The 21,834-nt window shown below is 42.6% G+C and overlaps 1 protein-coding gene across 10 annotated transcripts in view; it reads right to left on the bottom strand.

Moving 5' to 3' along the window:
- The window catches only part of SCUBE2 (signal peptide, CUB domain and EGF like domain containing 2), a 79,847-nt gene that overhangs the window by 37,763 nt on the left and 20,250 nt on the right, over nt 1-21,834 (bottom strand). For 4 of the 10 annotated variants that reach the window (XM_079104276.1, XM_079104270.1, XM_079104273.1 and 1 more), the window contains exons 5-16: nt 21,520-21,645; nt 18,359-18,475; nt 17,605-17,694; nt 13,102-13,218; nt 12,030-12,152; nt 8,894-9,010; nt 7,300-7,422; nt 6,736-6,852; nt 6,396-6,476; nt 4,369-4,503; nt 1,610-1,765; nt 1,029-1,235 (exon numbers count right to left, since the gene is read on the bottom strand). In XM_079104276.1, coding sequence (XP_078960402.1) covers nt 1,029-1,235; nt 1,610-1,765; nt 4,369-4,503; nt 6,396-6,476; nt 6,736-6,852; nt 7,300-7,422; nt 8,894-9,010; nt 12,030-12,152; nt 13,102-13,218; nt 17,605-17,694; nt 18,359-18,475; nt 21,520-21,645 — 1,509 coding nt within the window. The remainder of the gene's footprint in view (nt 1-1,028; nt 1,236-1,609; nt 1,766-4,368; nt 4,504-6,395; nt 6,477-6,735; nt 6,853-7,299; nt 7,423-8,893; nt 9,011-12,029; nt 12,153-13,101; nt 13,219-17,604; nt 17,695-18,358; nt 18,476-21,519; nt 21,646-21,834) is intronic. The other 6 variants (XM_079104275.1, XM_079104267.1, XM_079104272.1 and 3 more) reach the window with 5 other exon arrangements.

The raw sequence follows: 21,834 nt of genomic DNA, 5'->3' as shown, positions 1-21,834 counted from the left end.
CTAAGCTTTAGTTCTCAGGTCTCATGATTCTACTGACACTTTTAGAAATGACATCAATTTACTCTGAGGGGGTCGGCTATCGAACTCCACCTTATTTGGGATCAGAGCACAGGCTTTAGAATTAGACCACCAATGAGATCTTTAGCAAGAGAAAAGCTTCAGGCTGTTCACCTGTTCAACCAGGTAGGGTTGCTATGAGGATTAAATGAGATAATGCAGACACAGGGCTCAGTGTTGTGCTTGCTAACAGATAGAACTCAATAAATTACCATCATTACGATAAAGAGAGACTCCAATTTTCCCTATTTAAGACTTTTCAAGTAGAGTCTCCCCTAATGGCCTGGAAAAGTCTTTCCCAACAAACAAATTTCAAAACTAACCACCCTGGAAACTTTTGCTAGATTTATCAGAAGAACTGAAAGTTTATCAAAGTTAATCCTGAAACAAACACATATACAGACCAACAACATACCATAGAACTAATACTGTTAGAAGCCTTGGACAGAAGCTCAGGACGCTCACAAGCCAGCTGAGTGGCTCTAGCTTTGCCTCTGCACAAGACTGTGGACAGGAGTTTGTTCCCTGCCACCATCAATCAAGTGACTTCAGGAAGTGATAACAGATTAGAGTATGGAAAAGGCTCAAGGATGCCTCACACCCCAGCCCTGCCCCAACCAGGGAACAGGGCTCTGAAGATCCCTCAGGAACTTAAAGGGCAGCATCCTTCTTATGACTCCTGACTCCTCCTTTATGTCCCTCAGTTCAATAGTGACTTCAGTGCCCACCCCAAGCCAGGCATGGTGCCAGGTGCTGAGGAAAGAGGTGAGCAACACTCACTCAGGCTGTGGGGAGCTCCAGGTCTAGTAGGTAGCATAGCCATCGGCATAACAGGTACCAGATAAGAAACGGCATCCAGAGTGTTCTCTGAGCCCAGAGAAGGAAGGATGACCCAGATCCCCTGTTGGTTACCTTTAGTGTTCACAGAGCTCAAGGCAGTTCTGTTAGCAAGACTGTCCTGGGCTACTCACCACACTGGTTTTCTACATGGCCCTGGCCCACTCCACAGGACTCTGTCAGCTGTTCGGATGTTCTGGGAGACTTTCTAGCCACATCAAGGTCCATGCCTGAGAGCTGAAGGTGAAACTGCTCTCTGTGGGCAGCCTTCCTGAGCGTGCGAATGGCCTTCCGCAGCCGCTTCTCTGTTCGCTTCACAATGCAGCTCAGATCACAAGAAGCTGTAGGAAAAAGGGCAACAGGGGAGGAAGTCAGGCTGCAGGGCGTGAGTATGTCCAGACCAACTGCAGGACCCACCAACACCCCGAGTTCCCTGTGAACCAGAAGGGGCGAGACCTGGAGGTGGGCACCTAGCAGGCTGGGCAGCTTTCAATTCAAACAGAAATTCATTGAACAAAATGATAGCTTTGGGTTTTTATGAAGCAGAGAAAATCATCAGTTCTAAACCAATTTGTGTAGTTTGGGGGTGAAAATAAAACAGGAGATACTTCAGTGTTTGCACTATTTTCCCCCCAGGAATGATGAAAAGTGAAAGGCAAAGAAAGAAGAAGCAAGCTGTGAGAAGCCTGGCACCACAGATGGCTTTCAGACCAACCTGTCACCTCCTTTTGGTAAGTTTCACGCTCAAACTCAACAGTGATAAACATTTCCTTAGGGGTGCTTGGTCGGCCAGGGGTTCCTGGGACTTGCTTGCCGGGGCTGCATGTAAGGTTTGCATAGCGGAAGCTCTCTTTTACTGAGCTGTGCTTCTCTGTATGAAGAAACAAAATTATCGGAAGCCAAGTCCTAGCAAAGCACTCAGTTGAACATTCGCTAGAGCTCAGTAAACATTTCATTAAAACAACTCTCCAGGGACTACGTGATTAACTTCACATGGCGAGACGCTGCAAACCCCCAGCTTGGAGCATGATGACATTTTCATTTTGAAGAGCCAGTATCGCCTCCTATATAACTTTACAATCTCGCTCTTGAAAATTCTTTTTGTGGACAAATGCTGGGTGTGTCCAACTGACATGTGTGGAAGAGGAGAACCAGGGGTCGTTTCACATCGCCTACCCTGCTGATGGTTTGCTGAGGGGTGCTCTTGTTCTCACAGTTGTTTTTGTGGTTGTTGTTTTGGTTTTTGGTACTAGGGATTGAACCAGAGATGCTTAACCACTGAGCCACATCCCCAGTCCATTTTATTTTTTGAGAAAGAGTCTTGCTAAGTTGTTTGGGGTTTTGCTAAATTGCCCAGGCTGGTTTCAAACTTGCGATCCTCCTGCCTCAGCCTCCTGGATTGCTGGGATTATGGGCGTGTGCCACCATGCCCCACTTCAGTTGGTTTTCTTAAAACTGGACTGTGATGGCCCCAGCAGAGGGAATGAGTGCAGGAGCGGAAGGGAAACCAACTCCCGCTTTCAAGCAAATGAACCCTGGCATAACACCAACCAGAAGGGAGAGCTGGAAAGCACATTAACAGTGATGTCTCATTTTTATTTTATTTGTTTTGTTTTTGTTTTTTTTAATACAGGGAATTGAACCCCGGGGGCCGAGGGGGGCAGGGTGGTCTCTACTACTGAGCTGCATCCCAGCCCTTTTTGTTCTTTATTTTGAAACAGGATCTCACTAAGTTGTCCTGGCTGGCCTCGAACTTGCCATCCGTCCTGCCCTGTCTCTTGAGTTGCTGGTTGCCACTGCACCCAGCTTGATGTCTCATTTTTAAATAACCAGGAAAAATAAATGGCACAAAGAATCAACAGAACCAAACAATATCATGAAGGCATCTAGGATGACAGTGGAAGTTTTGTATGACACATGGTTTTGCACATCTCTGTTTCAGACTTTGGCAGTCTTCCATCCTGGCGATTTCCAGTGAATCTGGTGATTAATGATTGCTAACCGGAATCAAAGAGCAAGCAGATCCATATATGCATATGATTAATTTGACTCTATTTTAAAATGTTATTTTAATGAAGTGAAGAATTACCTTTACATTCTTCTTGAACATTACAAGTATATTCAAAATGACAGTTCATCAGGAGCCAAAAGAAAGAGGTAAATTTGTTTCTTCTCTTTATTTTCCCCCAAAGATGTTTTGCCTTTTCGTGAAGCTAACTTAAAATTATAAATTAAAAAATGCTCATTTTGAAACTTTTTCCTTTCAATTTTCCCATGTCTACTTTTTAAAGGCTTTTTATTTTGAAGTTTGGACTTATAGAAAAGTTGCTAAGATAGTATTAAGAGGTTCCATATAACCTCCACTCATTTTTCCCAGCTAACATCTTACTTACCTTAACATATTTATCAAAATAAGAAATTAGCATTGGTGCAATCCATTAAGTAGACTCCAGACCAAATCTGTTTTCAATAATGCTTTCCTCCTGGTTTAAAAATGTAAATGCTCCCTGAGGAGCATATGAAAAATGTAGAAAAAATTAAAATCACTTATCATCCTCTACCTAGACATAACCATTATTCACACAAATCTTTCTTTGTTCCTTCCACTTTACTTTTTCATACAATTTGGATTATTTTAGATATATAAGATGTTACTGTCCCCCTTTCCATCTCAGCATTATAATAAGAACGTTTTCCTGTCATTAAACATTCTTTGAATACATATAGTTAATAGCTGCATAATATTCCACAAAATGGAGGTACCAAATTTAATGTTGGCTAACTAGCCAGCAGGAAGTCAAAAGTAACGAGTGAGCTTTATGTTTGTGAATTTTTTGAGGGTAGACTGGGGGAAAAAAGCTCTTAAGACATAAATTCTGACTTTTTTAAAATCTCCAAAAGTATTCTCTGAAATAATATAGAAAATGTGGGGAAGAAAGAAATGTTAGATGTCGCTTGTTTCAGTCAGCCCAATTCTGTTTAGATGATATGTGTTCTGCTAAAGCCAATAGAGTCACAGTTTCCAAAAATCAGACCAGCAGGAATGCTGGATATGACATCTTTGTTCATCAAAGTTATCATTTCCAAGCCAACCCTTTTTTTTTTTCAAATTTCTTTGGCTTACTCTTCAAGCAAACTCTAAGATCCAGAAAATTTAACCCAATGCAATCACACATTGCTAATTTTCATCTTAAGCCCTTATTGACTCCTTTGAATTCACAGGTTTTTCCAGAGCTTTATCAACTACCTCACAGAGGAAGCTCTGAAGTACAACCCCCAAAGTATACAGGGGTGCTAAGGTAGGCTCTGCTCCCTCTGGTGACAAAAGTCCCTGGAGATGCTGAAGTTCAGTCCCATCCGAAGTGCGCTTGAATCAGCTGGACAGCATCTGCCCTCGGACCTCTGGCTCAGGCATCACAGGCCCCTTTCCCAACATGCAGGCAGGCTCCCTACACCAGCCATCTGATTCCATACCTGGTAGTGCTGGTCGCAGACCCTCGGGAAACAGCTCAGCCTTTTTCAAACTACACTTGCCTTCATTTAACTTAAAGGTTACACTTGTCCTGATGGTGGTGACATCTTCAGAAAGAAACAAGTGAGAGAAGTTACCTTCAGAGGCAAAGGAATGGAAACACCAGATGGATGGTTGTGAGCTATCTATTGGCCTGGTCCCACTGCACAGCACACCCTGAGCCCACTCTCTTGCCTGAGGCCAAGAAAGCTTTGGATCATGGAATGCCCATTTCCCTGGACTGGGACACCTGGAGCCTTCTCAGAGGTGAATCCAATGTTCAAATATAACAAAGAAAGAGCCCAAAATAGCCTCCACAGTGAGATAAAAGATGAGGCCATTTTTGTTCCTTTCTGAGAAAAAAGTCCAATTCCTCAGGCTCAAATTTGGATAAGACTATTGAGGGATAGAGTGAAGGAAAGACTCTCCTATGTATGCCTGCCCCAAGAGGACAGGACTGAGGCAGCTGCCAATCCAGACATGGTTAGATTTCCAGGGCCTGGCAGGGAACACAGGCCCCACTCTGAGGGGCTGTGTACGGAATTCTGGCGGGAGTCCCACAATCAGTCTTCACCACACATTAGGCTCTGGAGTGCATGACCTACATTTAGATCCCAGCTCCTTGATTTGTGATAAGAATTTAAGCAGGTTTTTAATCTCCCTAAACCTCAGTTTCTTTCTTTCTTTTTTTCCTTTGGTGCTGGGGGTTGAACCCAGGGCATTGCACATGCATGGCAAGCACTCTACTTTACTGAGCTGTATCCCCAGCCCCCTCAGTTTCTTCATCTGTAAAATAGACATATTTAAGTACCTATGTTACCAGGCTGTTGTAAGGATTAAGTGTGATAATGCAAATAACAACAACAACAAAAACAAAATACTTTAGGTGGCTGACTGCTACATAATAAGAATTGAGTGTCTGTTGGCTATTTGCTTGCCCGTCCTTGGGAAGCCTAAATCACCAGGGAATCATCACTGAGGGATTTGATGAAACAGACCATGATGTCCTCTCTGACTGGGTCCCAAACATCCAGCAAAAAGGACAGTGTTTACTAATGACACCCAAATTATGTTCTGTTTCTAGAAATGTGATTAGACTGGAGAATTCTATAGTTTTTGGTTTTAAATTGTCAACATGGAAATTTAAAGAAACTGAACAAAATGAAACTTTTAAAAATTTTTTAAAAGGGCAGTGAATGATAGTGCTTAAGAGTCTAAACTCAGAAAGCCTGTGTTCAAATCCTGGCTCCTGTATTTTTTATTAGAGTTACTTTGGTCAAGTTATTTCACCTCTCTGAGCCTCAGTTTCTTGTCTGGTTAATAAGGATAATAATAAAATTGACCCAGAGGGTTGTGGTATAGATTAAATCAGTCAATAGATGTAATATGGTGGGCAGCATGTTTTAACTACTTGAATCCTGCATGCCTTGGATCTTATCTTTGCTCACAAAGGTAATATGGACATCAAAAATGTCATATGGGCCTCATTCAGATGTTCTCATGACAGTGACGAATGTGTCTACATCTGAGCAGATGACACCCTGAAAACTCTGAGTCTCACTCTTAGTTTTTTGACAAACTGGAAAGGATTTTCCCTTTTGGGGAGAGAATCCTTGCTCCCCCTGTTCTGCCCAGGCCTATCTCTATTAATGCCAGGTATCCAGTCACATTTCCTGCTGGGTCTCTGAGGGAGGGAATTCAAGAGACCTGGGTTCCCTAGTTCAGAGCTCTGTGGGCCTCTGTCCAATATGCTGACCTACCAGGGTTGAACCCAGTGCCTCTGAGTACCCAGTGAATATCCAACAAGTATCTGTTACATGGGTGAGTCAGATTTGAGGCACCAAAGCTACAGACAAGAACATCCTGTAAATGCTCACAGCCTCAAGATTAAGAAAGAGGAAAACAAATTCAATGCCCAAGAATAGTGCCCTTGGATAAAGGCCACTCACTGAACACAAGCCCCCCAAAAGCACATAGATTTGGTAATTACCCCCAAAAGCAGAGTCATTTGATTTTTGCTGTTTACTCCTGAGAGAAGAGCCGCAGGTGACAGAATAGGCCTCTTGCAGTCCTGACAGACAGAACGTGGATTGTCAAATGCATAAGCAAGGTTATAGGCTATCCTGATGGCAGCTAAAAGCACCCCCCACCCCACTCCATTTGTGTCAGTACCAAAAACACAAGCATATAGGGTCTGAAAGCATGGGATTCTGGTGGTCAAAAGTATCTGGTCAAGGACCTGGAAGGCCTTTGAAGGCCTCCAACACCTACAGGCCAGGAAGACCTGGCCCTGGTATGAGGATCTGCCCCTGGGGACCAGACCCACTCACCTGAAGAGAGGTGAATGCCAGAGTGACATCTTAGGAAGCACCTGTCTCCTCCACCACTCTTCCCGCAATGCAGGGACACATGGGGTGACACAGTACTGGACAGGAACCCCTTCACTTCTAAACAGGACAAAACACAGACACTTACAGAAAGAGAAGGACATTTGCAAGTGTAACAAGGATAGCTGGGTCCCATGCACCAAAGACCCCAAGAAAAGAAGGTCAAGCTGACGCCCACACAGAACACAGACACCAGGCCCCATTTCCCACCAAGGTCAAGGAGTCCCTGGTGTGTGATTTTTTTTTTTTTTCATGCAGAAGAGCAACCAGGGAAACAGAAGTAAGTTCCAACCTACACAAAAGCACAGAAAGAAACACCAAAGAGCCCGAAAAGTATCTCCTGTTTTTGGACTATTTAAAGACTGGCTGCTGCTGCAGAGGGGAGGAAATCTCAGGAGAAGGTCAGGTGCTCTGGGTCCAGCAGGACATGGAGCACTCAGAGCTTCACACCTCTGGGCCAGCACTGAGTTCACTGGCCAAGTCTGCTCTGTGGCCAGTGCCCCTTACCCACACAGTCCTTTTTATTCCAGTGGAGCTTGTACCCGGGATGGCACTGGCATTCATAGCTGCCCACTGTGTTTGCACAGACCTGCTGACAGCCTCCGTTGTTGATGCTGCACTCGTTGGTGTCTGTGGAACAAAATGCTCCCGTCACAGCAGCACGTCACTGAATGGGCTGATGCTATCCCTCCCTTGAGGAAGGAGCAGCAGCAATGTCATATGGTTGAAAGACACCAAACAAAGGAAAGGGGCTGAGTGCCCTCGAGTTTGGCACCCACTGACCACACACCCCATTTCCCACTGGCATTAGCCACACTAGGGAGAGCTCAAGTTCCTCTGTTCACAAAACCATTGCCTGGTTAGGAACACTCAGAAGGGACCACACTCTGCTTTCAGATGTCCAAACTCAGACACCACACAGGCTTCTAATTTAAAACTCCATCATCCTCTGTGCTGAACATCAAGGGAGTCAGAATTCAGAGTTCTATTTGTTGCCACAGTTGAGATACAGAAAACAGAAGTGACCAATCCCTGTCAACTTCAGACTAAGTCCCATCAGAAGAAGGTTCCATATTCACTTCCACACTTAGGGTACTTGTTTTGGGGGGGTACCAAGGATTGAACTTAGGGACACTTGACCACTGTGCCACATCCCCAGCCCTATTTTGGATTTTATTTAGAGACAGGGTCTCACTGAATTCCTCAACACTTAGCTTTTGTTGAGGTTGGCTTTGAACTCTTGGTCACTCCTGCCTCAGCCTCCCAAGCCACTGGGATTACAGGCGAGCACCATGGCGCTCAGCTCATACTTAGGGTACATTTTGTTGGTGTTTCTTGCCAGACTCGGGAGAGTATATGGTTAGCCATGTCAAGGATGTGTTGAGGAGAAGGGAGACAACACTATCCATTCTTCTTAAACACAGGAAGGAGACTAGGCAGAAGTGTTCAGGTCAAGGGTTCCCAAATCCTGCAGATCCTCAGAATCGCCTCGAAGGCCCTAGACACTGAACTGGAATCTGAATCTGTGTTCTCAAAGATCACTAGTGAATTTGATGGCCAGGGGAGTGGAATGGGAGTCAGATGGTACCGAATCTAATGTAGACTCTAGCCTGCTTGACTACAAACCTACGAGAATACGTTGCTAAATGTGCACAGAGTGGAGAGAGACACCCAATGGTTCCACTTGCAGTTCAAAGACCTAACTGTGAGGCTCGAACCAAGGTTTTGCAGCCAGTGCCTCTGCACAGCAGAAATTGGTTGGTGCCCTGCCAAGCTTCTCTGAGGACTGCAACGTTACTGTCTGATGTGAAGTTCCAGTGGAGAGGGTCTCAGCTCCTGAGAGACCCACCCATTCTCTGAATACAACCACAAGTCAATAAAGTCAAGAAAGAATCCATAGTTGAAAGAGCTCAGCTCCTCTCTCTGTTTCACTTTACACTGGACATGTTAAAAGGACAAATTCCCTGTCAGCAAATGCTTCCCTTGAGTTGATGAACCTGTTGCATGTGTGCAGGGACTGGAATGTACCTTTTTTCCCTAATGTAGGAAAATAAACAGGGATGGGCCCCACCTCCCAAGCCTAGAGGACCAGTCCACTCACCTCCACAGTGGGTGAAGCCATAGAGAGTGTACCCTTTGTTGCAAGCACAAGCAAATGTGCCAGGGTGGTTGATGCAGCTGTGGTCACAAGTCCTATCCAAAGAGCACTCATCCACATCTGTAATTACCAAAGGGAGAGGGCTGTTGAAAACAGTTCTGACAAATAAGTGGAGAGGTTGCTGGACTGGGGTTGTGGCTCAGTGATAGAGGGCTTGCCTAGCATGTGCGAGAGGTACTAGGTTCGATTCTTAGCACCACATAAAAAATAAATATATTAAAGATATTGAGTTCATCTACAACAAAAAATATTTTAAAATAAAGAAAAATAAACACCAATTGCTAACTAACAACCCAAACAACACATATGGGGATGGGGGAGATTTTCTATTCATCCTCCTCTCTCATTTGTGTCAAAGAAAGCACTGAGCAGGCCATGATAGGTCTGCTCGCTGCCGGGACCCTTATTTCCAAAATCTGTTGCAAACTGTATTTGCCCTGAGGTCTAATTTGCCTCTTTCACCCATACTTATTTGCAGGACTGAGTAATTAAAATTATGTAAATGAAAACACATGAGATAGCATACCTAAAAAGGATTTTGTAAACTATATTATAAACAAGGATACTAGCTGTACATTATTATTGTCATATTACTATTGGTAAAAAAAAGCACCTGTAACTTCCTAGGCTATGGTGAAATGAACAAAGGAAATACTTTCATTGGAAGTAAATCTGGTTCCCCTCCCTTTCTGATCTTCCCAGAATTAACCAAGAGACCAGTTAATCCTGGGTTTTGAAGCCCTTTACACTAAAGAGTATATCAACATTAATAACCTCAGTAGTTTTCTATGGCAGACATTGAAATTAGGTGGTTATACTCTAAACTGGATCTACTCGACCTGTCTCTTGGTTGTGCTCCTCCCCCATGGTCCAGAGCCATGTGTACCCTATTTTCCTGTTTTAGTGTGAATGCATTCTTGGCTACAGCTGGGGTCATGGACACTAGCCTCAGGAGGCTGCATCTGTTCTTCCATGGTCTGGCTCCCACATCTTTCCTGTAGACTAGAATTTCAGTGCTTCGCTCTCTCAAGTCTTTGGAGGGTTTTAAAGCTACAACTTATGTCTCCAAATGGATAAACCAGGGCCAGTGCAGCACCAAGTGGAAACTAACTAGACCATTGTTAGCCTACTTTATCAACACTGAATGTGCCACAAGAAACTACATTAATAAAAAACAAACATTTGGATGGATCAGGAGGAATGAAAAAGTGAAAAAAAAAAGGGCAAATTCTTGCAAAATCTCTTCATTCCTAGCTTTTCCCAGAAATCCTGGCAATTTCTCCAGCAAATTTGTTCTGTGCAAATATTTATTCTACCAAGACTGATCAGTGAGAAATGAGAAAAAGTCAGTTTCCTCCCTAGTAATTGATGCCATTCTATGAAATCTGTTATTAATATCAGCCAGTTGCTGAGAAAGTGGTCTCGTTCAGTAGCTGACTTTGGCAGCTCACTCTAGGCTTTCTCTTTGCCAAAAATAATGAGATCACTTTCCTAATTCCCTTTTAATGTGTTTACACAGCTTAAACAGTATTGCTTGCTCTATACATTATAAAACATTATGTGGAACAGCAAATTTGCTTTCCAAGTCAAACTGAAGAAAACCACACTATAATCATCTAGCATTAACTCACCAAATTTAAAGGAGAATATATTTGAACTGCCTGGCAAATTATATATTAAGAAAAACTAATTCACACCATACAGTTTTTAGAAAGATAATGTTATAACTTTATTATATAAAGTGAAATCAGAATATATATATATATATATATTTTTTTTTTTTTTTTTGTACTGGGATTAAATCCTGGGGTGCTTTACCATTCCTAGTCCTTTTGATTTTTTTTATTTTGAGACAGGGGCTTACTAAATTGTTGGGGGTTGGCTTAGAACCTGGCAATCCTCCTGCTTCAGCCTCTTGAGTAGCTGGTATTACAAGCATGTGCCACCACACCTGACCTGATTCTGATTTAATGCTGAGATTTCTAACAAAATAAATAAGACAGTCTTTATTCTCAGAAACATAGCAAGAATAAATGACAGCAGATCTTTTCTGAGAGTTCTTCCTGCATTTTAATGGGACATAAAAGTGCTTATCTAAAACTATAAATGATGACATGCCACAAAACAGCTTCCCACCACCCAAAACAATTGTTAATATCAACGACTGCTGCCCAAGGAAGTTTCCTTGCTATCCACCTTATGTGGGAAGGATGTATTTGAAAAGGGGTCTGTAATCCTGCTTAAGAACCAACCAGTGTCTCTGCCCCATAACCCCATCCCTCAGTCTCTAGCCTTCTCTCCAAGCATCAAGGGCTGATTATTCAAAACAAGAGCTATAGGAAGAAATAAACTGGTTCATGATCTTGATTATGAACTGACCCCATCTTTTGGCTAGGAAGGTGTGGTCTCTAAATCTACAGATTTTTTGCTAAAAACCTTTTTTTTGTCATCAGGACAATAACATGAAACAAATTCTTAGAAAAGGAAAATTATCCATATCTGAACACCCTGATGCAACCCTGCTTGCATTGCATTCCATTTCAAGCAGCGAGCTTTACTGAGGTCACCTCAGGTGGATTCTTTGAGGTGCTCCTTTTTTGGGGTGGTCAGGGAAGTACCAGGGATTGAATCCAGGGGTAGTCAGGGGGTACCAGGGATTGAATCCAAGGGTGCTCAACCACTGAGCCACATCCCCAGCACTTTTTATTTTTTATTTTGAGACAGGATCTCACTAGATTGCTTACAGCCTTGCTAAGTTGGTGAGGCTGGCTTTGAACCTGAGTTTCTCCTGCCTCAGCCTCCGGAGCTACTGGGATTACAGGTGTGAACTACTGTGCCCAACTGAGGTGTTCTTCTAATCATTAATAGCTTAATTTTCAAAACATACCTGTGAGCTACATTCCTGCTTTTATTCTACCTAACAGATGAAATAAGTGAAGCCTAGGTTGAAGGTCAGATTTGTGACTGTTAGGAAACCAGCTGAGCCAGTGACTACCCAGGAATGTGGGACGGAGGGTTACATCCTCTCTGTTTCAACCAGGGGGCCATTGCACAGTACCGCTACATTTTCAGCACATACCTTGGCAAGATTTTTCATCTGTTAATAATTTAAATCCTTTTGTGCAGCTACAATCAAAACTGCCCACAGTATTTTTGCAGAAATGATCACAACCTCCGTTTCGGATTTGGCACTCATCAATATCTGTAACAGGCAAGCAACAGCAAATCAGAGAGCAAAATTGCCTCCCACAAATCCCCAAAGTGCTATTGTGTGTGCTCATTATTCTCTGAAATAAAAACAGACCCTGAAAAGCATTTAAAAATGTTTGCTGATGTTTTTAATCTTACATGTTTTCTTGTCTGGCTGAACCAGTTTTGAAAGACAACTGACTTCTGACACTTTTGAGTGGTATTAAGGAAACAGACAATGGGAAAGAGTGGTGATGCCCCATAATATTTTCATCCTTCCAGTGCTCTCTTGAGATAAGATATAGCTCCTGTTAGTATACTTTCTATTCTAGCTTAATGATTAAAGTTATAAGGGACTAGAGCATTTGTTTTGGCAAATTACACAATGATCAAATGGCCTCAATGTTCTTAAATGATTTCTGATACTCAATCTTATCTGTTCTCAGTTTCATCTCATATCTATTTTTTATCATGCTAAAGAACTAATTCTTTGTACTCTTGCCTGTGAAATACTAGTAAGTTAATGGGATCTGTCTTCATCAGTAAAAGTTAATGGTGCAGTTATTCATTAAGTTCTCTGGATAATAATCTCAGCTGTTATTTACATAATAATCTCGAGGTTATTATTTATGATAGGCCGATGTTATCTCCTGCCAATGAATGTTTCCTTGAACTGCCTTTTTCTAATAAGGCCACTGCCTGCAATGGATTATTTAATGCTTGTAGAGGCTGACCTTCTCAACAGTCAGTGTAATTAAGTTGATTTTAATTAAGCTCACTCAATTATAACCGTCCACTAGCCCAGAGACGAAAAGTTCGCATCAATATGAATCATAAGCAAATCTGGAGTCAGTCAGAGGTCATGGAGGGAAACACTGCCTCCACAGCACACCATGACAGCAGCGTGGGACTCCCTCCACAACAGGGTCTCCAGGCCCCCCAGCCCCCTAGGTGAAGGCTACCTTTACATGTCTTCCCATCCAGCTGGAGAGTGAATCCCACTGGACAACTGCAGTGAACACCCGTTGAAGTATCCTTGCAGGTGCGATCACAGCCTCCGTTGTTGACAGCACATGTTTCTACAAGGAGGTAAAAAAGGCAGTTAGTTTCCCAAAGAAGTACTGATACAGTTGTTAATATTTGACTGAGCTTGTGAAAGCATGGTGGGGTAGTCACAGTCACACCCTAAGTCTCTGCCACATGTAGGTGAGACAGAGGGAGAGCAGGTGCAACTCCTTCCACCTGTCTAAATGAGGTATATTTTCCCGAGGAAGATGGACAGGATGATCAGAGGGGTAAAGATGTCTCCCAACCTAGAGCCATTCCCCACTCTAGGTAGATTTAAAGTTCCTGATGGTTGGGTGCAGTGGCACACTCCTATAATCCCAGTCACTCAGGAGGCTGAGGTAGGAGGATTGCAAGTTTGAGGCCAGCCTGAGCAACTTAGCAAGGCTGTCTCAAAATCAAAGAAAATAAAAGTAGAAGGGACTGGGGATATAACTCAGTGATAAAAATGTGTCTGAGTTCAAACCCCAGAACAACAACAAAAAAAAGTTCCCAATGATCCACAACCAGCAAACTGCTAAGTATGATCACCTCTGGCAGGCTAGGTACAAGTACAGAAAGAACAGTGCAAAGGGAATGTTCCTTTCTGAATCCCAAACCTTCACTTTTCAGTCTTAGTGATGGGCACAGCAAGGGAAGGTAAGCACTGCCAACCCCAACCATCCCATTTTTGCAAACTAATGACTTCATCTTTGCATCTGCCCATTTACTCAGAAGTTTAACTTTCCCTGATACTAAAATTCCCTGTCACAAAAACATGAAAAATAAGTCATATTAGTTAAATTGCAACTATGTAGACGAGGAACACTAAGCAAAGGGCCTTCTAGTTCTGCATTTCATAAGTTATTCCAAATAACAAGCAAGTGCAACTCAACATTCATTCCATTTTAGCATCTAGGCACTAGAAACATCACTTTATTTTCATGGCTACTTAATTTTAAAACCTGTGGAAATAAGCTGAGCACTAATTAAAATGACATTGGCTGGGCATTGGTGGCACACACCTGTAATTACAGCGGCTCGGGAGGCTGAGACAGGAGGATCACGAGTTCAAAGCCAGCCTCAGCAACAGCGGGGCACTAAGCAACTCAGTGAGATCCTGTCTCCAAATAAAATATAAATGGGCTGGGGATGTGGCTCAGTGGTTGAGTGCCCCTGAGTTCAACACCCAGGACCACCCCTCCCCAAAAAAGGACACCTCTAACATGTATGTTTTTCTCTGTTTCCTCAAAACCTCACGAAAATGGGAGTAAATCAATTTTTTTTTTTTTTTTTTTTTTTTTTTTTGCGGTGCTGGGGATCGAACTCAGGGCCTTGTGCTTGCAAGGCAAGCACTCTACCAGCTGAGCTATCTCCCCAGCCCTAAATCAATTTTTTTATAGTATAAATCCTTATACTATAAGAAAGGAAGAAGAAACTACAGAGGAAAGATGTCAAATATTCCAGAAGTGGCATGTCCATGGAGGAACAGTAACTGGCACAGCAGAAAGTTAAATTCTAGGAGTCTGCAGAAGTGTTACCTATAAGTGGCAAAGCTCACATAAACAACAGAATCAAAGAATGGCCCAAATTGGAGGAATTGGCAGTGTCAAGTTACTCTAGAGGCAGAGGTAAGGATAGAGTTACAACAGAAGGATAATTGAGTCTATAAGAAACAGACAAATTCCCAGAGCTGCTTCTTAATTCTGCACAGTCGTGTGACTACCTCTTCCCTAATCTGGCTACAGCAAGAGAAGTTTATGCTCTGGAGAAGCGGGACCAGAGAAGTGCCAGAACAGCACAGGAGAAGAGGGAAGCAGGGTCAGGTAAAAGTCTATTATTCCCTGAGAAGAGAGAGTTTAAGCCCACAGTCCACCTCCCCCACCGCCCCCCACCACCAGCTCCCAGAATGCTGGCAGTTAAGTTTATATTCCCTGGGCAGGAAATGGAGAGAATCCTGTCTAGCTACATTGACCTACCTAAGTAAAAAGATCTATAAGTACTGGCATTTGAGGATCTCCAAATGAAACAATTGTCACTTTCTAGTCACCTAAACATGAAGTCCACTGGCCAACAGAATATCCAATTGGCTTTTTAGTATTCACAATTAAATGTGAAAAAATCAGTCAAGAATCACCAGATTGCCAGGAATAGTGGCAAGGTAATCCCAGTGACTCGGGAGGCTGAGGCAGCAGTATTTCAACTTCAAGGCCAGCCTTGGCAACTTAGTCAGACTCTGTCTCAAAATTAAAAAAAAAAATAAAAATAAAAATAAAAATAAATTTTTTTTTTAAATGGTACGGGGCTGTAGCTCAGTGGTAAATTACCCTGGGTTCAACCCCCAGTTAAAAAAAAAAAAGAAAGAAAGAAAAGAAAAGAAAAAGAAAAAGAAAAAAGACAAGAAAGAAACATATTTTAGAAAAGCCTCTAATGTGAAATACACACACCAAGTCGAACAGGGAAAAAGGAATTTGGAAGAAAAAGAGAAGTTAAAATCTTCTGAGTTTCTCAGGGAGATAAGAGAAGTATTCAGGAAGTGAAAACAGTTTTCTACAACAGACCAAAGTAAAATTCCTGAAAAATTAAAATATGAAAGCAGAAATTTAAAAAATAAAAATCCAGTAGAAAGAGTAGAAGAAAAAAGTGAAGAAAAATAATTCTTAGAAATTAGAAAAAAAATACAAAGAAAGAAAAAGAGAAGAAAATTAAATGATCGATTCAGTTGTTAAAGCAGTCAAACAAAAGGAATTCCAGAGAGAAAGAACAGAGAAAATAGAGTAAAGAAAATATGGAAGAAAATTTCTCAGAACCAAGGAAACTGAATGCCCATCTTGAAGAGGCCTACTAAGCACTCAGCATGACAAGTGGGAAAATTCACAGTTGGGGGACATTACTGTGAAATTTCATTTGTTTACTGACAAAGGACAAGACTTGGGATCCTTCAAAACAGCCGTAGAGGGAACTCCTAAGTTTCTGGGAAAGGACCTGCTGAGAGAGGATCTGTGGGCAGGAGCTGGGCCCCCCTAGAACAGGGAAGCCTCAGGAGAGGCTGGTCAGAGAAGGGAACTGAGTTGGGAAGCATCCTGCTGTATTTGAATACACTGGAAAGGGTTTTCTTGCAGAGATTTGCAGAAGAATTGAAAGGAGGTATTTAGGAAACTAATCAAAGAAAACAAGATCATAGCACATTGTGACTCAGGACAAATCCTATGTAGCTACTCATCATCACAATAACATAAACACATAATATTGACTTACATTGTGATAGAACACTATTAAGGGCCTGGTGAGAGGGTCAACGTGTGTGTGTGTGTGTGTGTGTGTGTGTGTGTGTGTGTGTGTAGTGGAGGAGGGGAAGCAGTGAAGGTTAAAACCTAATCTTCCATAGTGGGAAGTCAAAAGCTACACCTGAAGTTGACACATCATGAAATAGCTGTGCACACTTCATTTTTTTCAGACATTGTGTGAGTTGAGAATTATGGCATTTGGAAAAAGGAATGAGGAAATCGGAAGGTATGAGATAAGGAAATGTTGTATTTCTTTATAAGCTAAGTGGCAATTAAAGTTTTATAGTAGTAATGTATACTATTTTAATTTTAAGACAAATTTAAATTAATTTTTAAAGAACAGAAAAGGGCTCAGAAAAGTCACCTGCTTGGTAACCAATGACTGTTCAACGTCATACCCATTATAATCCAGAAGCTGTCAGAAGACTAGTTTTGTTTAGATAGAGCCAAACTCCCCAGAATAATGTGTCAAAGGAACCGTCTGGTCCCCATCCCTAGTCACTGTCTCTACTTCTCTTTCATCTCTAGCTCGGCTGTCAGGCCTACTGGCAAACCATCCCAATACCACAGCCAAGTGCCACTCTTCTCCATTCATCTCCTCCGCCACTAACATTGGCTGAGTCAGAAATGGAAGACTCAGTAGACACAAAAATAGACAAATAACCATGCTAAGCTGGAGGCTGCCCAAAGTGCCCCTCTCATTATAGCAACTCAGAAGGCAGGGAACTGACATTCCCTGGCCACCCACTATGTCCCAGGCATTGGACTCTGGGCACTTTTGCATTTTATTATCTTAACTGAGCTTCCTGATAAGCCTAAGAGGTAGATTCTGTTACATCCATTTTAAAGAAAGACCTAGAGTCAGAGTCTCAGGGCAGTTTGCCAAGTGTCACAGTTAGTCGGGCAGTGCTAGGATGTTGACCTGATTATTCTGAAGGCCTGGCCAGTGCTCTTCCCACAGTCCCAGGGGTCTTGGATGGTGGCTAAGCAACAGCAGTGGGAGAAGAACAGACACACCCTGGCTTTACAGCAGCAGCTCACCCTGGTCCAGCTGATTGAGGGCACATGGCCCCCAAGCTCAGGCCTGATGCAGTGAGCTGGGGAGAAAAAGGGGAGGGGAGAGAAGGTGCCTACCCATGAGCAGCCGCCGTTTCACCCGCTTATCCCCATCTGCCACTGATGTGGCATTGTTCTCAGTCACCTCCAGGGCAGTGTCCTCTCGCTCTACAAGAGAAGCAAAAGACGAGTTCTCAGCTGAATGAGTCACATTATTCATCCCCTCAACAACCATTTCTCCTGAAATCCCAGACACAGGAACAATGTAAAATGTGTGACTCTGTTTACTCAATAAAAATGTGCTGTAATGAGGCTCTGCAAGAAACTGTGCATTAAATGGCTGCAGATCCTTGTAAACATTAAATGTAGAAAAGATTTTAGAAGTATATTGCATTGACCAAAGAGACATTAGGGAATGCAAGCTTCAGCTCACTGTAGTAACCTTAGTTCAGGACAAAAAGAACTCGGATCTGGAAACCTCTAAAATAGACCTAGCAAAGAGCAGATATCCCACAGAAATATGCATCTCTAGCTCCTGCAGACTATAAAGTTTGCTGCATTATCACAAACAGCTAGCTCTAACTTTGTGTCATCCTTTGGGATGTGTTTTCCCAATAAAGGAGGAAGGGCTTTTCAAGGTCACACAGAGAGAAGGGGACCTTCAGCCCAGAACTAGACCACTCTTACTGCCACACTGAAGCAGCGGTGCCTATTTGGGAGCAGATGCACAGAAACACCCTCCACCTAGCACTAAATTCTGTTGAGGGTTAGGTTAAGGTTAGCGGTGGGTAGGCTGGGGCAGACTCTCACCCAGCGTGGGGTCACCACTCACCGAGGCAGCTCCTCCCATCTGTGTGCAACTTGTACTGTGGATGGCAGCTACACTCAGGGCCTTCAGCTGTGTCTTCACAGGAGTGCTGACACCCACCGTTTCCATGGTTACAGGTCACTGACAGCAAAATGCATCAATACATAAAGCACTGAGTTTTCCACAACCAGGGCTGTTTGTGCCCAAGGAACTCTGACTTTCACTCTGCAAGTTTTTGAGTGCCTGGTACCTGCCAGGCACTGTGCATAAAAGAGAACTCCCATTCAGGCCCTGTCCATGCCTGTATAAGCTGATCGTCATAACACAAATTGTAGAAATGCTGAAACATAAGTTTGAACAAAGTCATATGGGAGGATGGAGATGATGGAGTTGAGAGGAATTATACCAAGAGATTCTGGACTATTGCTTTGCTTTAACTAATGAAATTGACCTGTATGAGAAATTTCTTTTGGGAAATGCCATAGCACTTCATATATGGAATAAACTGACAATATTTAATTTGTACATATATGTTAGAATTTCTCTCAGACTCCATCTGGATTTGTTAAAATGGTAGATAATCAGAGGAAATGATAACTCTTTGCACACAGTTAATGCAGCATTAACTAATAATTATGAAGACTGTGTATGAACACATTGATGACAGGCCAAAAAATAAATTAAAAATGTCAACTATCAAACTATCTGCTCATCAAACTGTTAAACAAAGTTACCTCTGGCAAAGGAAATGGGAGAGGGAGATTACATGTTTTCTTATACACTTCAGAGTGTCTGGATTTTTACATAGGCCTTTGCAATTTTTCTAATTTAAAAGAACTAATTACATATTTGAGACGTGAGAAAGAAGCTGTTCTATGACTATAGCTATGTGAAGATTGTTCATACACATGAATGACAACTAAACAGGAACATGAAAAAATTACAATAGCTAGTTATATAGTAGGATTCTGAACCTTACTTTTAAAAAAAAATTCTCCAACTGTTATTATTTAATTCTTTGAATGTTAAAGAATATTGATTTTTTTAAGCAGTGACATCTTAAAAACATTTAAAATTTTCAAAACTCAGCTAATAATTGCTCTACCTCTAGCAAATGGTCCCTGGAAAACTGAAATGTTCATTTCATAGGTGAGTCTTAGGGGGTCTGGGTCCTCCTCAGGGAGCTGAGCAGAGCAGAGGCCATTTCTGCCTCCAGAGCCTGTTGTTTGAGGGTGATAGTGGCACCAGCCAAGGTTTGGCAGGCTTTGAGGTGAACACATCTCCTCATCTCTTAATCACTAAAGTCTCCTCACTGTAAATGACTATCCCTAGCAGTCTGGCATAAATAGTGGTTAGGAACACCATTAATTGCCAGTTGTTTCCTGTTACCCATTGAGGTTTTGCTACCACCACCATTGTGTGGCAGCTGTGTCCAGGTGTGTACACTGCCATTCACTCATTCATTAAACCAGTGCATATTAAACACATTCTGCAACAGGTACCAGAGAAGACTGAAAGGCAAAAGGGAGATGAAGTTCTAGGCTTGGAATGGCTTATAAGTCGGGAGACAGACTTGTGAACACATAATTCAAACCAGAATGTCATGTACCATGATTGAAGAAGAATCAAAATGCTATGGAAACCAAAATAAAAAATTAGCTGCCACTAGGAAGGCTTCTGAGGTACTGGAGTGTGGACATTAAGAGCACGGCCTTAAGGGCTAGGGATATAACTCAGTTGGTAGAGTGCTTGCCTTGCAAGCACAAGACCCTGGGTTCAATCCCCAGTCCTGCCAAAAAAAAAAAAAAAAAAAACATGAAAAAGAGCACAACCTTAGAGTTGGGAAGATCTAAGTTTGAAACTAATTTCCCACTTACTCACAAGGGGATCTTGTTGCTTTATCTTCTTCACAATTTTCTCAACTGAAAATGGGAGTAATACTACTTAGGTCATAGGGAGAGGCACACGCCTGGAATCCCAGCTCCCAGGAGGCTGAGGAAGGAGGATTACAAGTTTGAGGGCATCCTGGGTAACCTAGTAGGACCCTGTCTCAAAATAAAAAATAAAAAGGGCTAGTGATATAGCTCAGTGGTAGAGTGACCCGGGGATCAATCCCCAGAACTGCCCACATAATAATAATAATAATTAAAAAGGATGTGGCACACCTTGAGACAAGACTTGGCATATAACAAATGCTTCAAAAACTGTAGGTATGGGCTGGGGATATAGCTCAGTTGGTAGAGTGCTTGCCTTGCATGCACAAGGCCCTGGGTTCAATCCTCAGCACCACACAAAAAAAAAAAAAAAAAAAAAAAAAAAAACTGTAGGTATGATCTTTGCCATTATTAGAAGTTAGGCGGGATGTTGAAGGTTTAGCAAGAGTTCACCACACCAGTAAGGGAGGAGGGCTTGAAAGGTTGACAGGCATCAAAGATGGGTATTGCCCAAAAGGCAATGAGTTTAGAGTTTGGGAAAAAGAGGCAGAAGAGGCTTATAAAGAAAGCAGGGACCAGGTAGCCAGGAGCAGTGACTGACAGATAAGGAAATTTTATTTTACATTGTGGGAAGACAGAGAGCTGACCCCCAACATTTGCACTCTGGTTTTTTGTTTTTTGTTTTTTTTTTTTTTTTTTAGTTGTAGATGGACACAATGCCTTTATTTTATTTATTTATTTTCATATGGTGCTGAGGATCGAATTCAGTGCCTCTCACATGCTACTCTACCACTGAGCTACAGCCTCAGTCCAACATTCATACTCTTCATTCCTGAATTTCATTTCCTTCTAAGTAGTTCCTTTTAAAATAGCATTCCCCAATCACTTGGGATGCTGAGGCAGGAGGAGGTCTACAAGTTGAAGGCAAGCCTCAGCAACTTAACAAGGTCAGAGCAACTTGGTGAGACCTGTCTTAAAATAAAAAAATAAAAAGGGGCTGGGGATGTAGCTCAGTAGTAAGCATCCCTGGGTTAAATCCCCAGCACTAATTAATTAATTATTTAGTTAATTAATTAAACAGCATTCGCCTTCCCTACAGAGACAACCCTCATGCAATGAACCAAGCTCTGGAGAGAGGACAGCCCTGTGCCGACCACCTTCCCTGTGCCAGGAGGTGCTCATGCTGGGACGTAGAAGGCAGCCTCTGCAGTATCATGTCCCTCACACAGCTGAGTTCCAGGCCATACTTACAGATGCAGTCTCTCTGGTTCTTGGCCAGCTCAAAACCAGGCCTACATTCGCAGGCTACACTGCCCTTTGGGGCCTCCTTGCAGATGTGACTACAGCCATGATCCTTATTCATGCAGCTCAGACCCTCTGCAAAACAGCAGCATACAGCAGATGATCTGGTGGTGGTCAGGATCCTGAGGATTCTACAGAATAGCTCCAAGAGACTGGTGGGGGTGGGAGGTGGGGAGATGGGCCATAAACCTGTCTTCCTGGGTCTCTATCCGCCCCACATTTTAAAAGAATATTTCAAAATAAGCTGGGTCAATTAACACAGAC

The sequence above is a fragment of the Sciurus vulgaris genome (genome assembly GCF_902686455.1).
Source record: "Sciurus vulgaris genome assembly, chromosome: 11".
NCBI classification, from domain to species: domain Eukaryota; kingdom Metazoa; phylum Chordata; class Mammalia; order Rodentia; family Sciuridae; genus Sciurus; species Sciurus vulgaris.
This window is presented reverse-complemented; position numbering and strand designations above follow the sequence as displayed.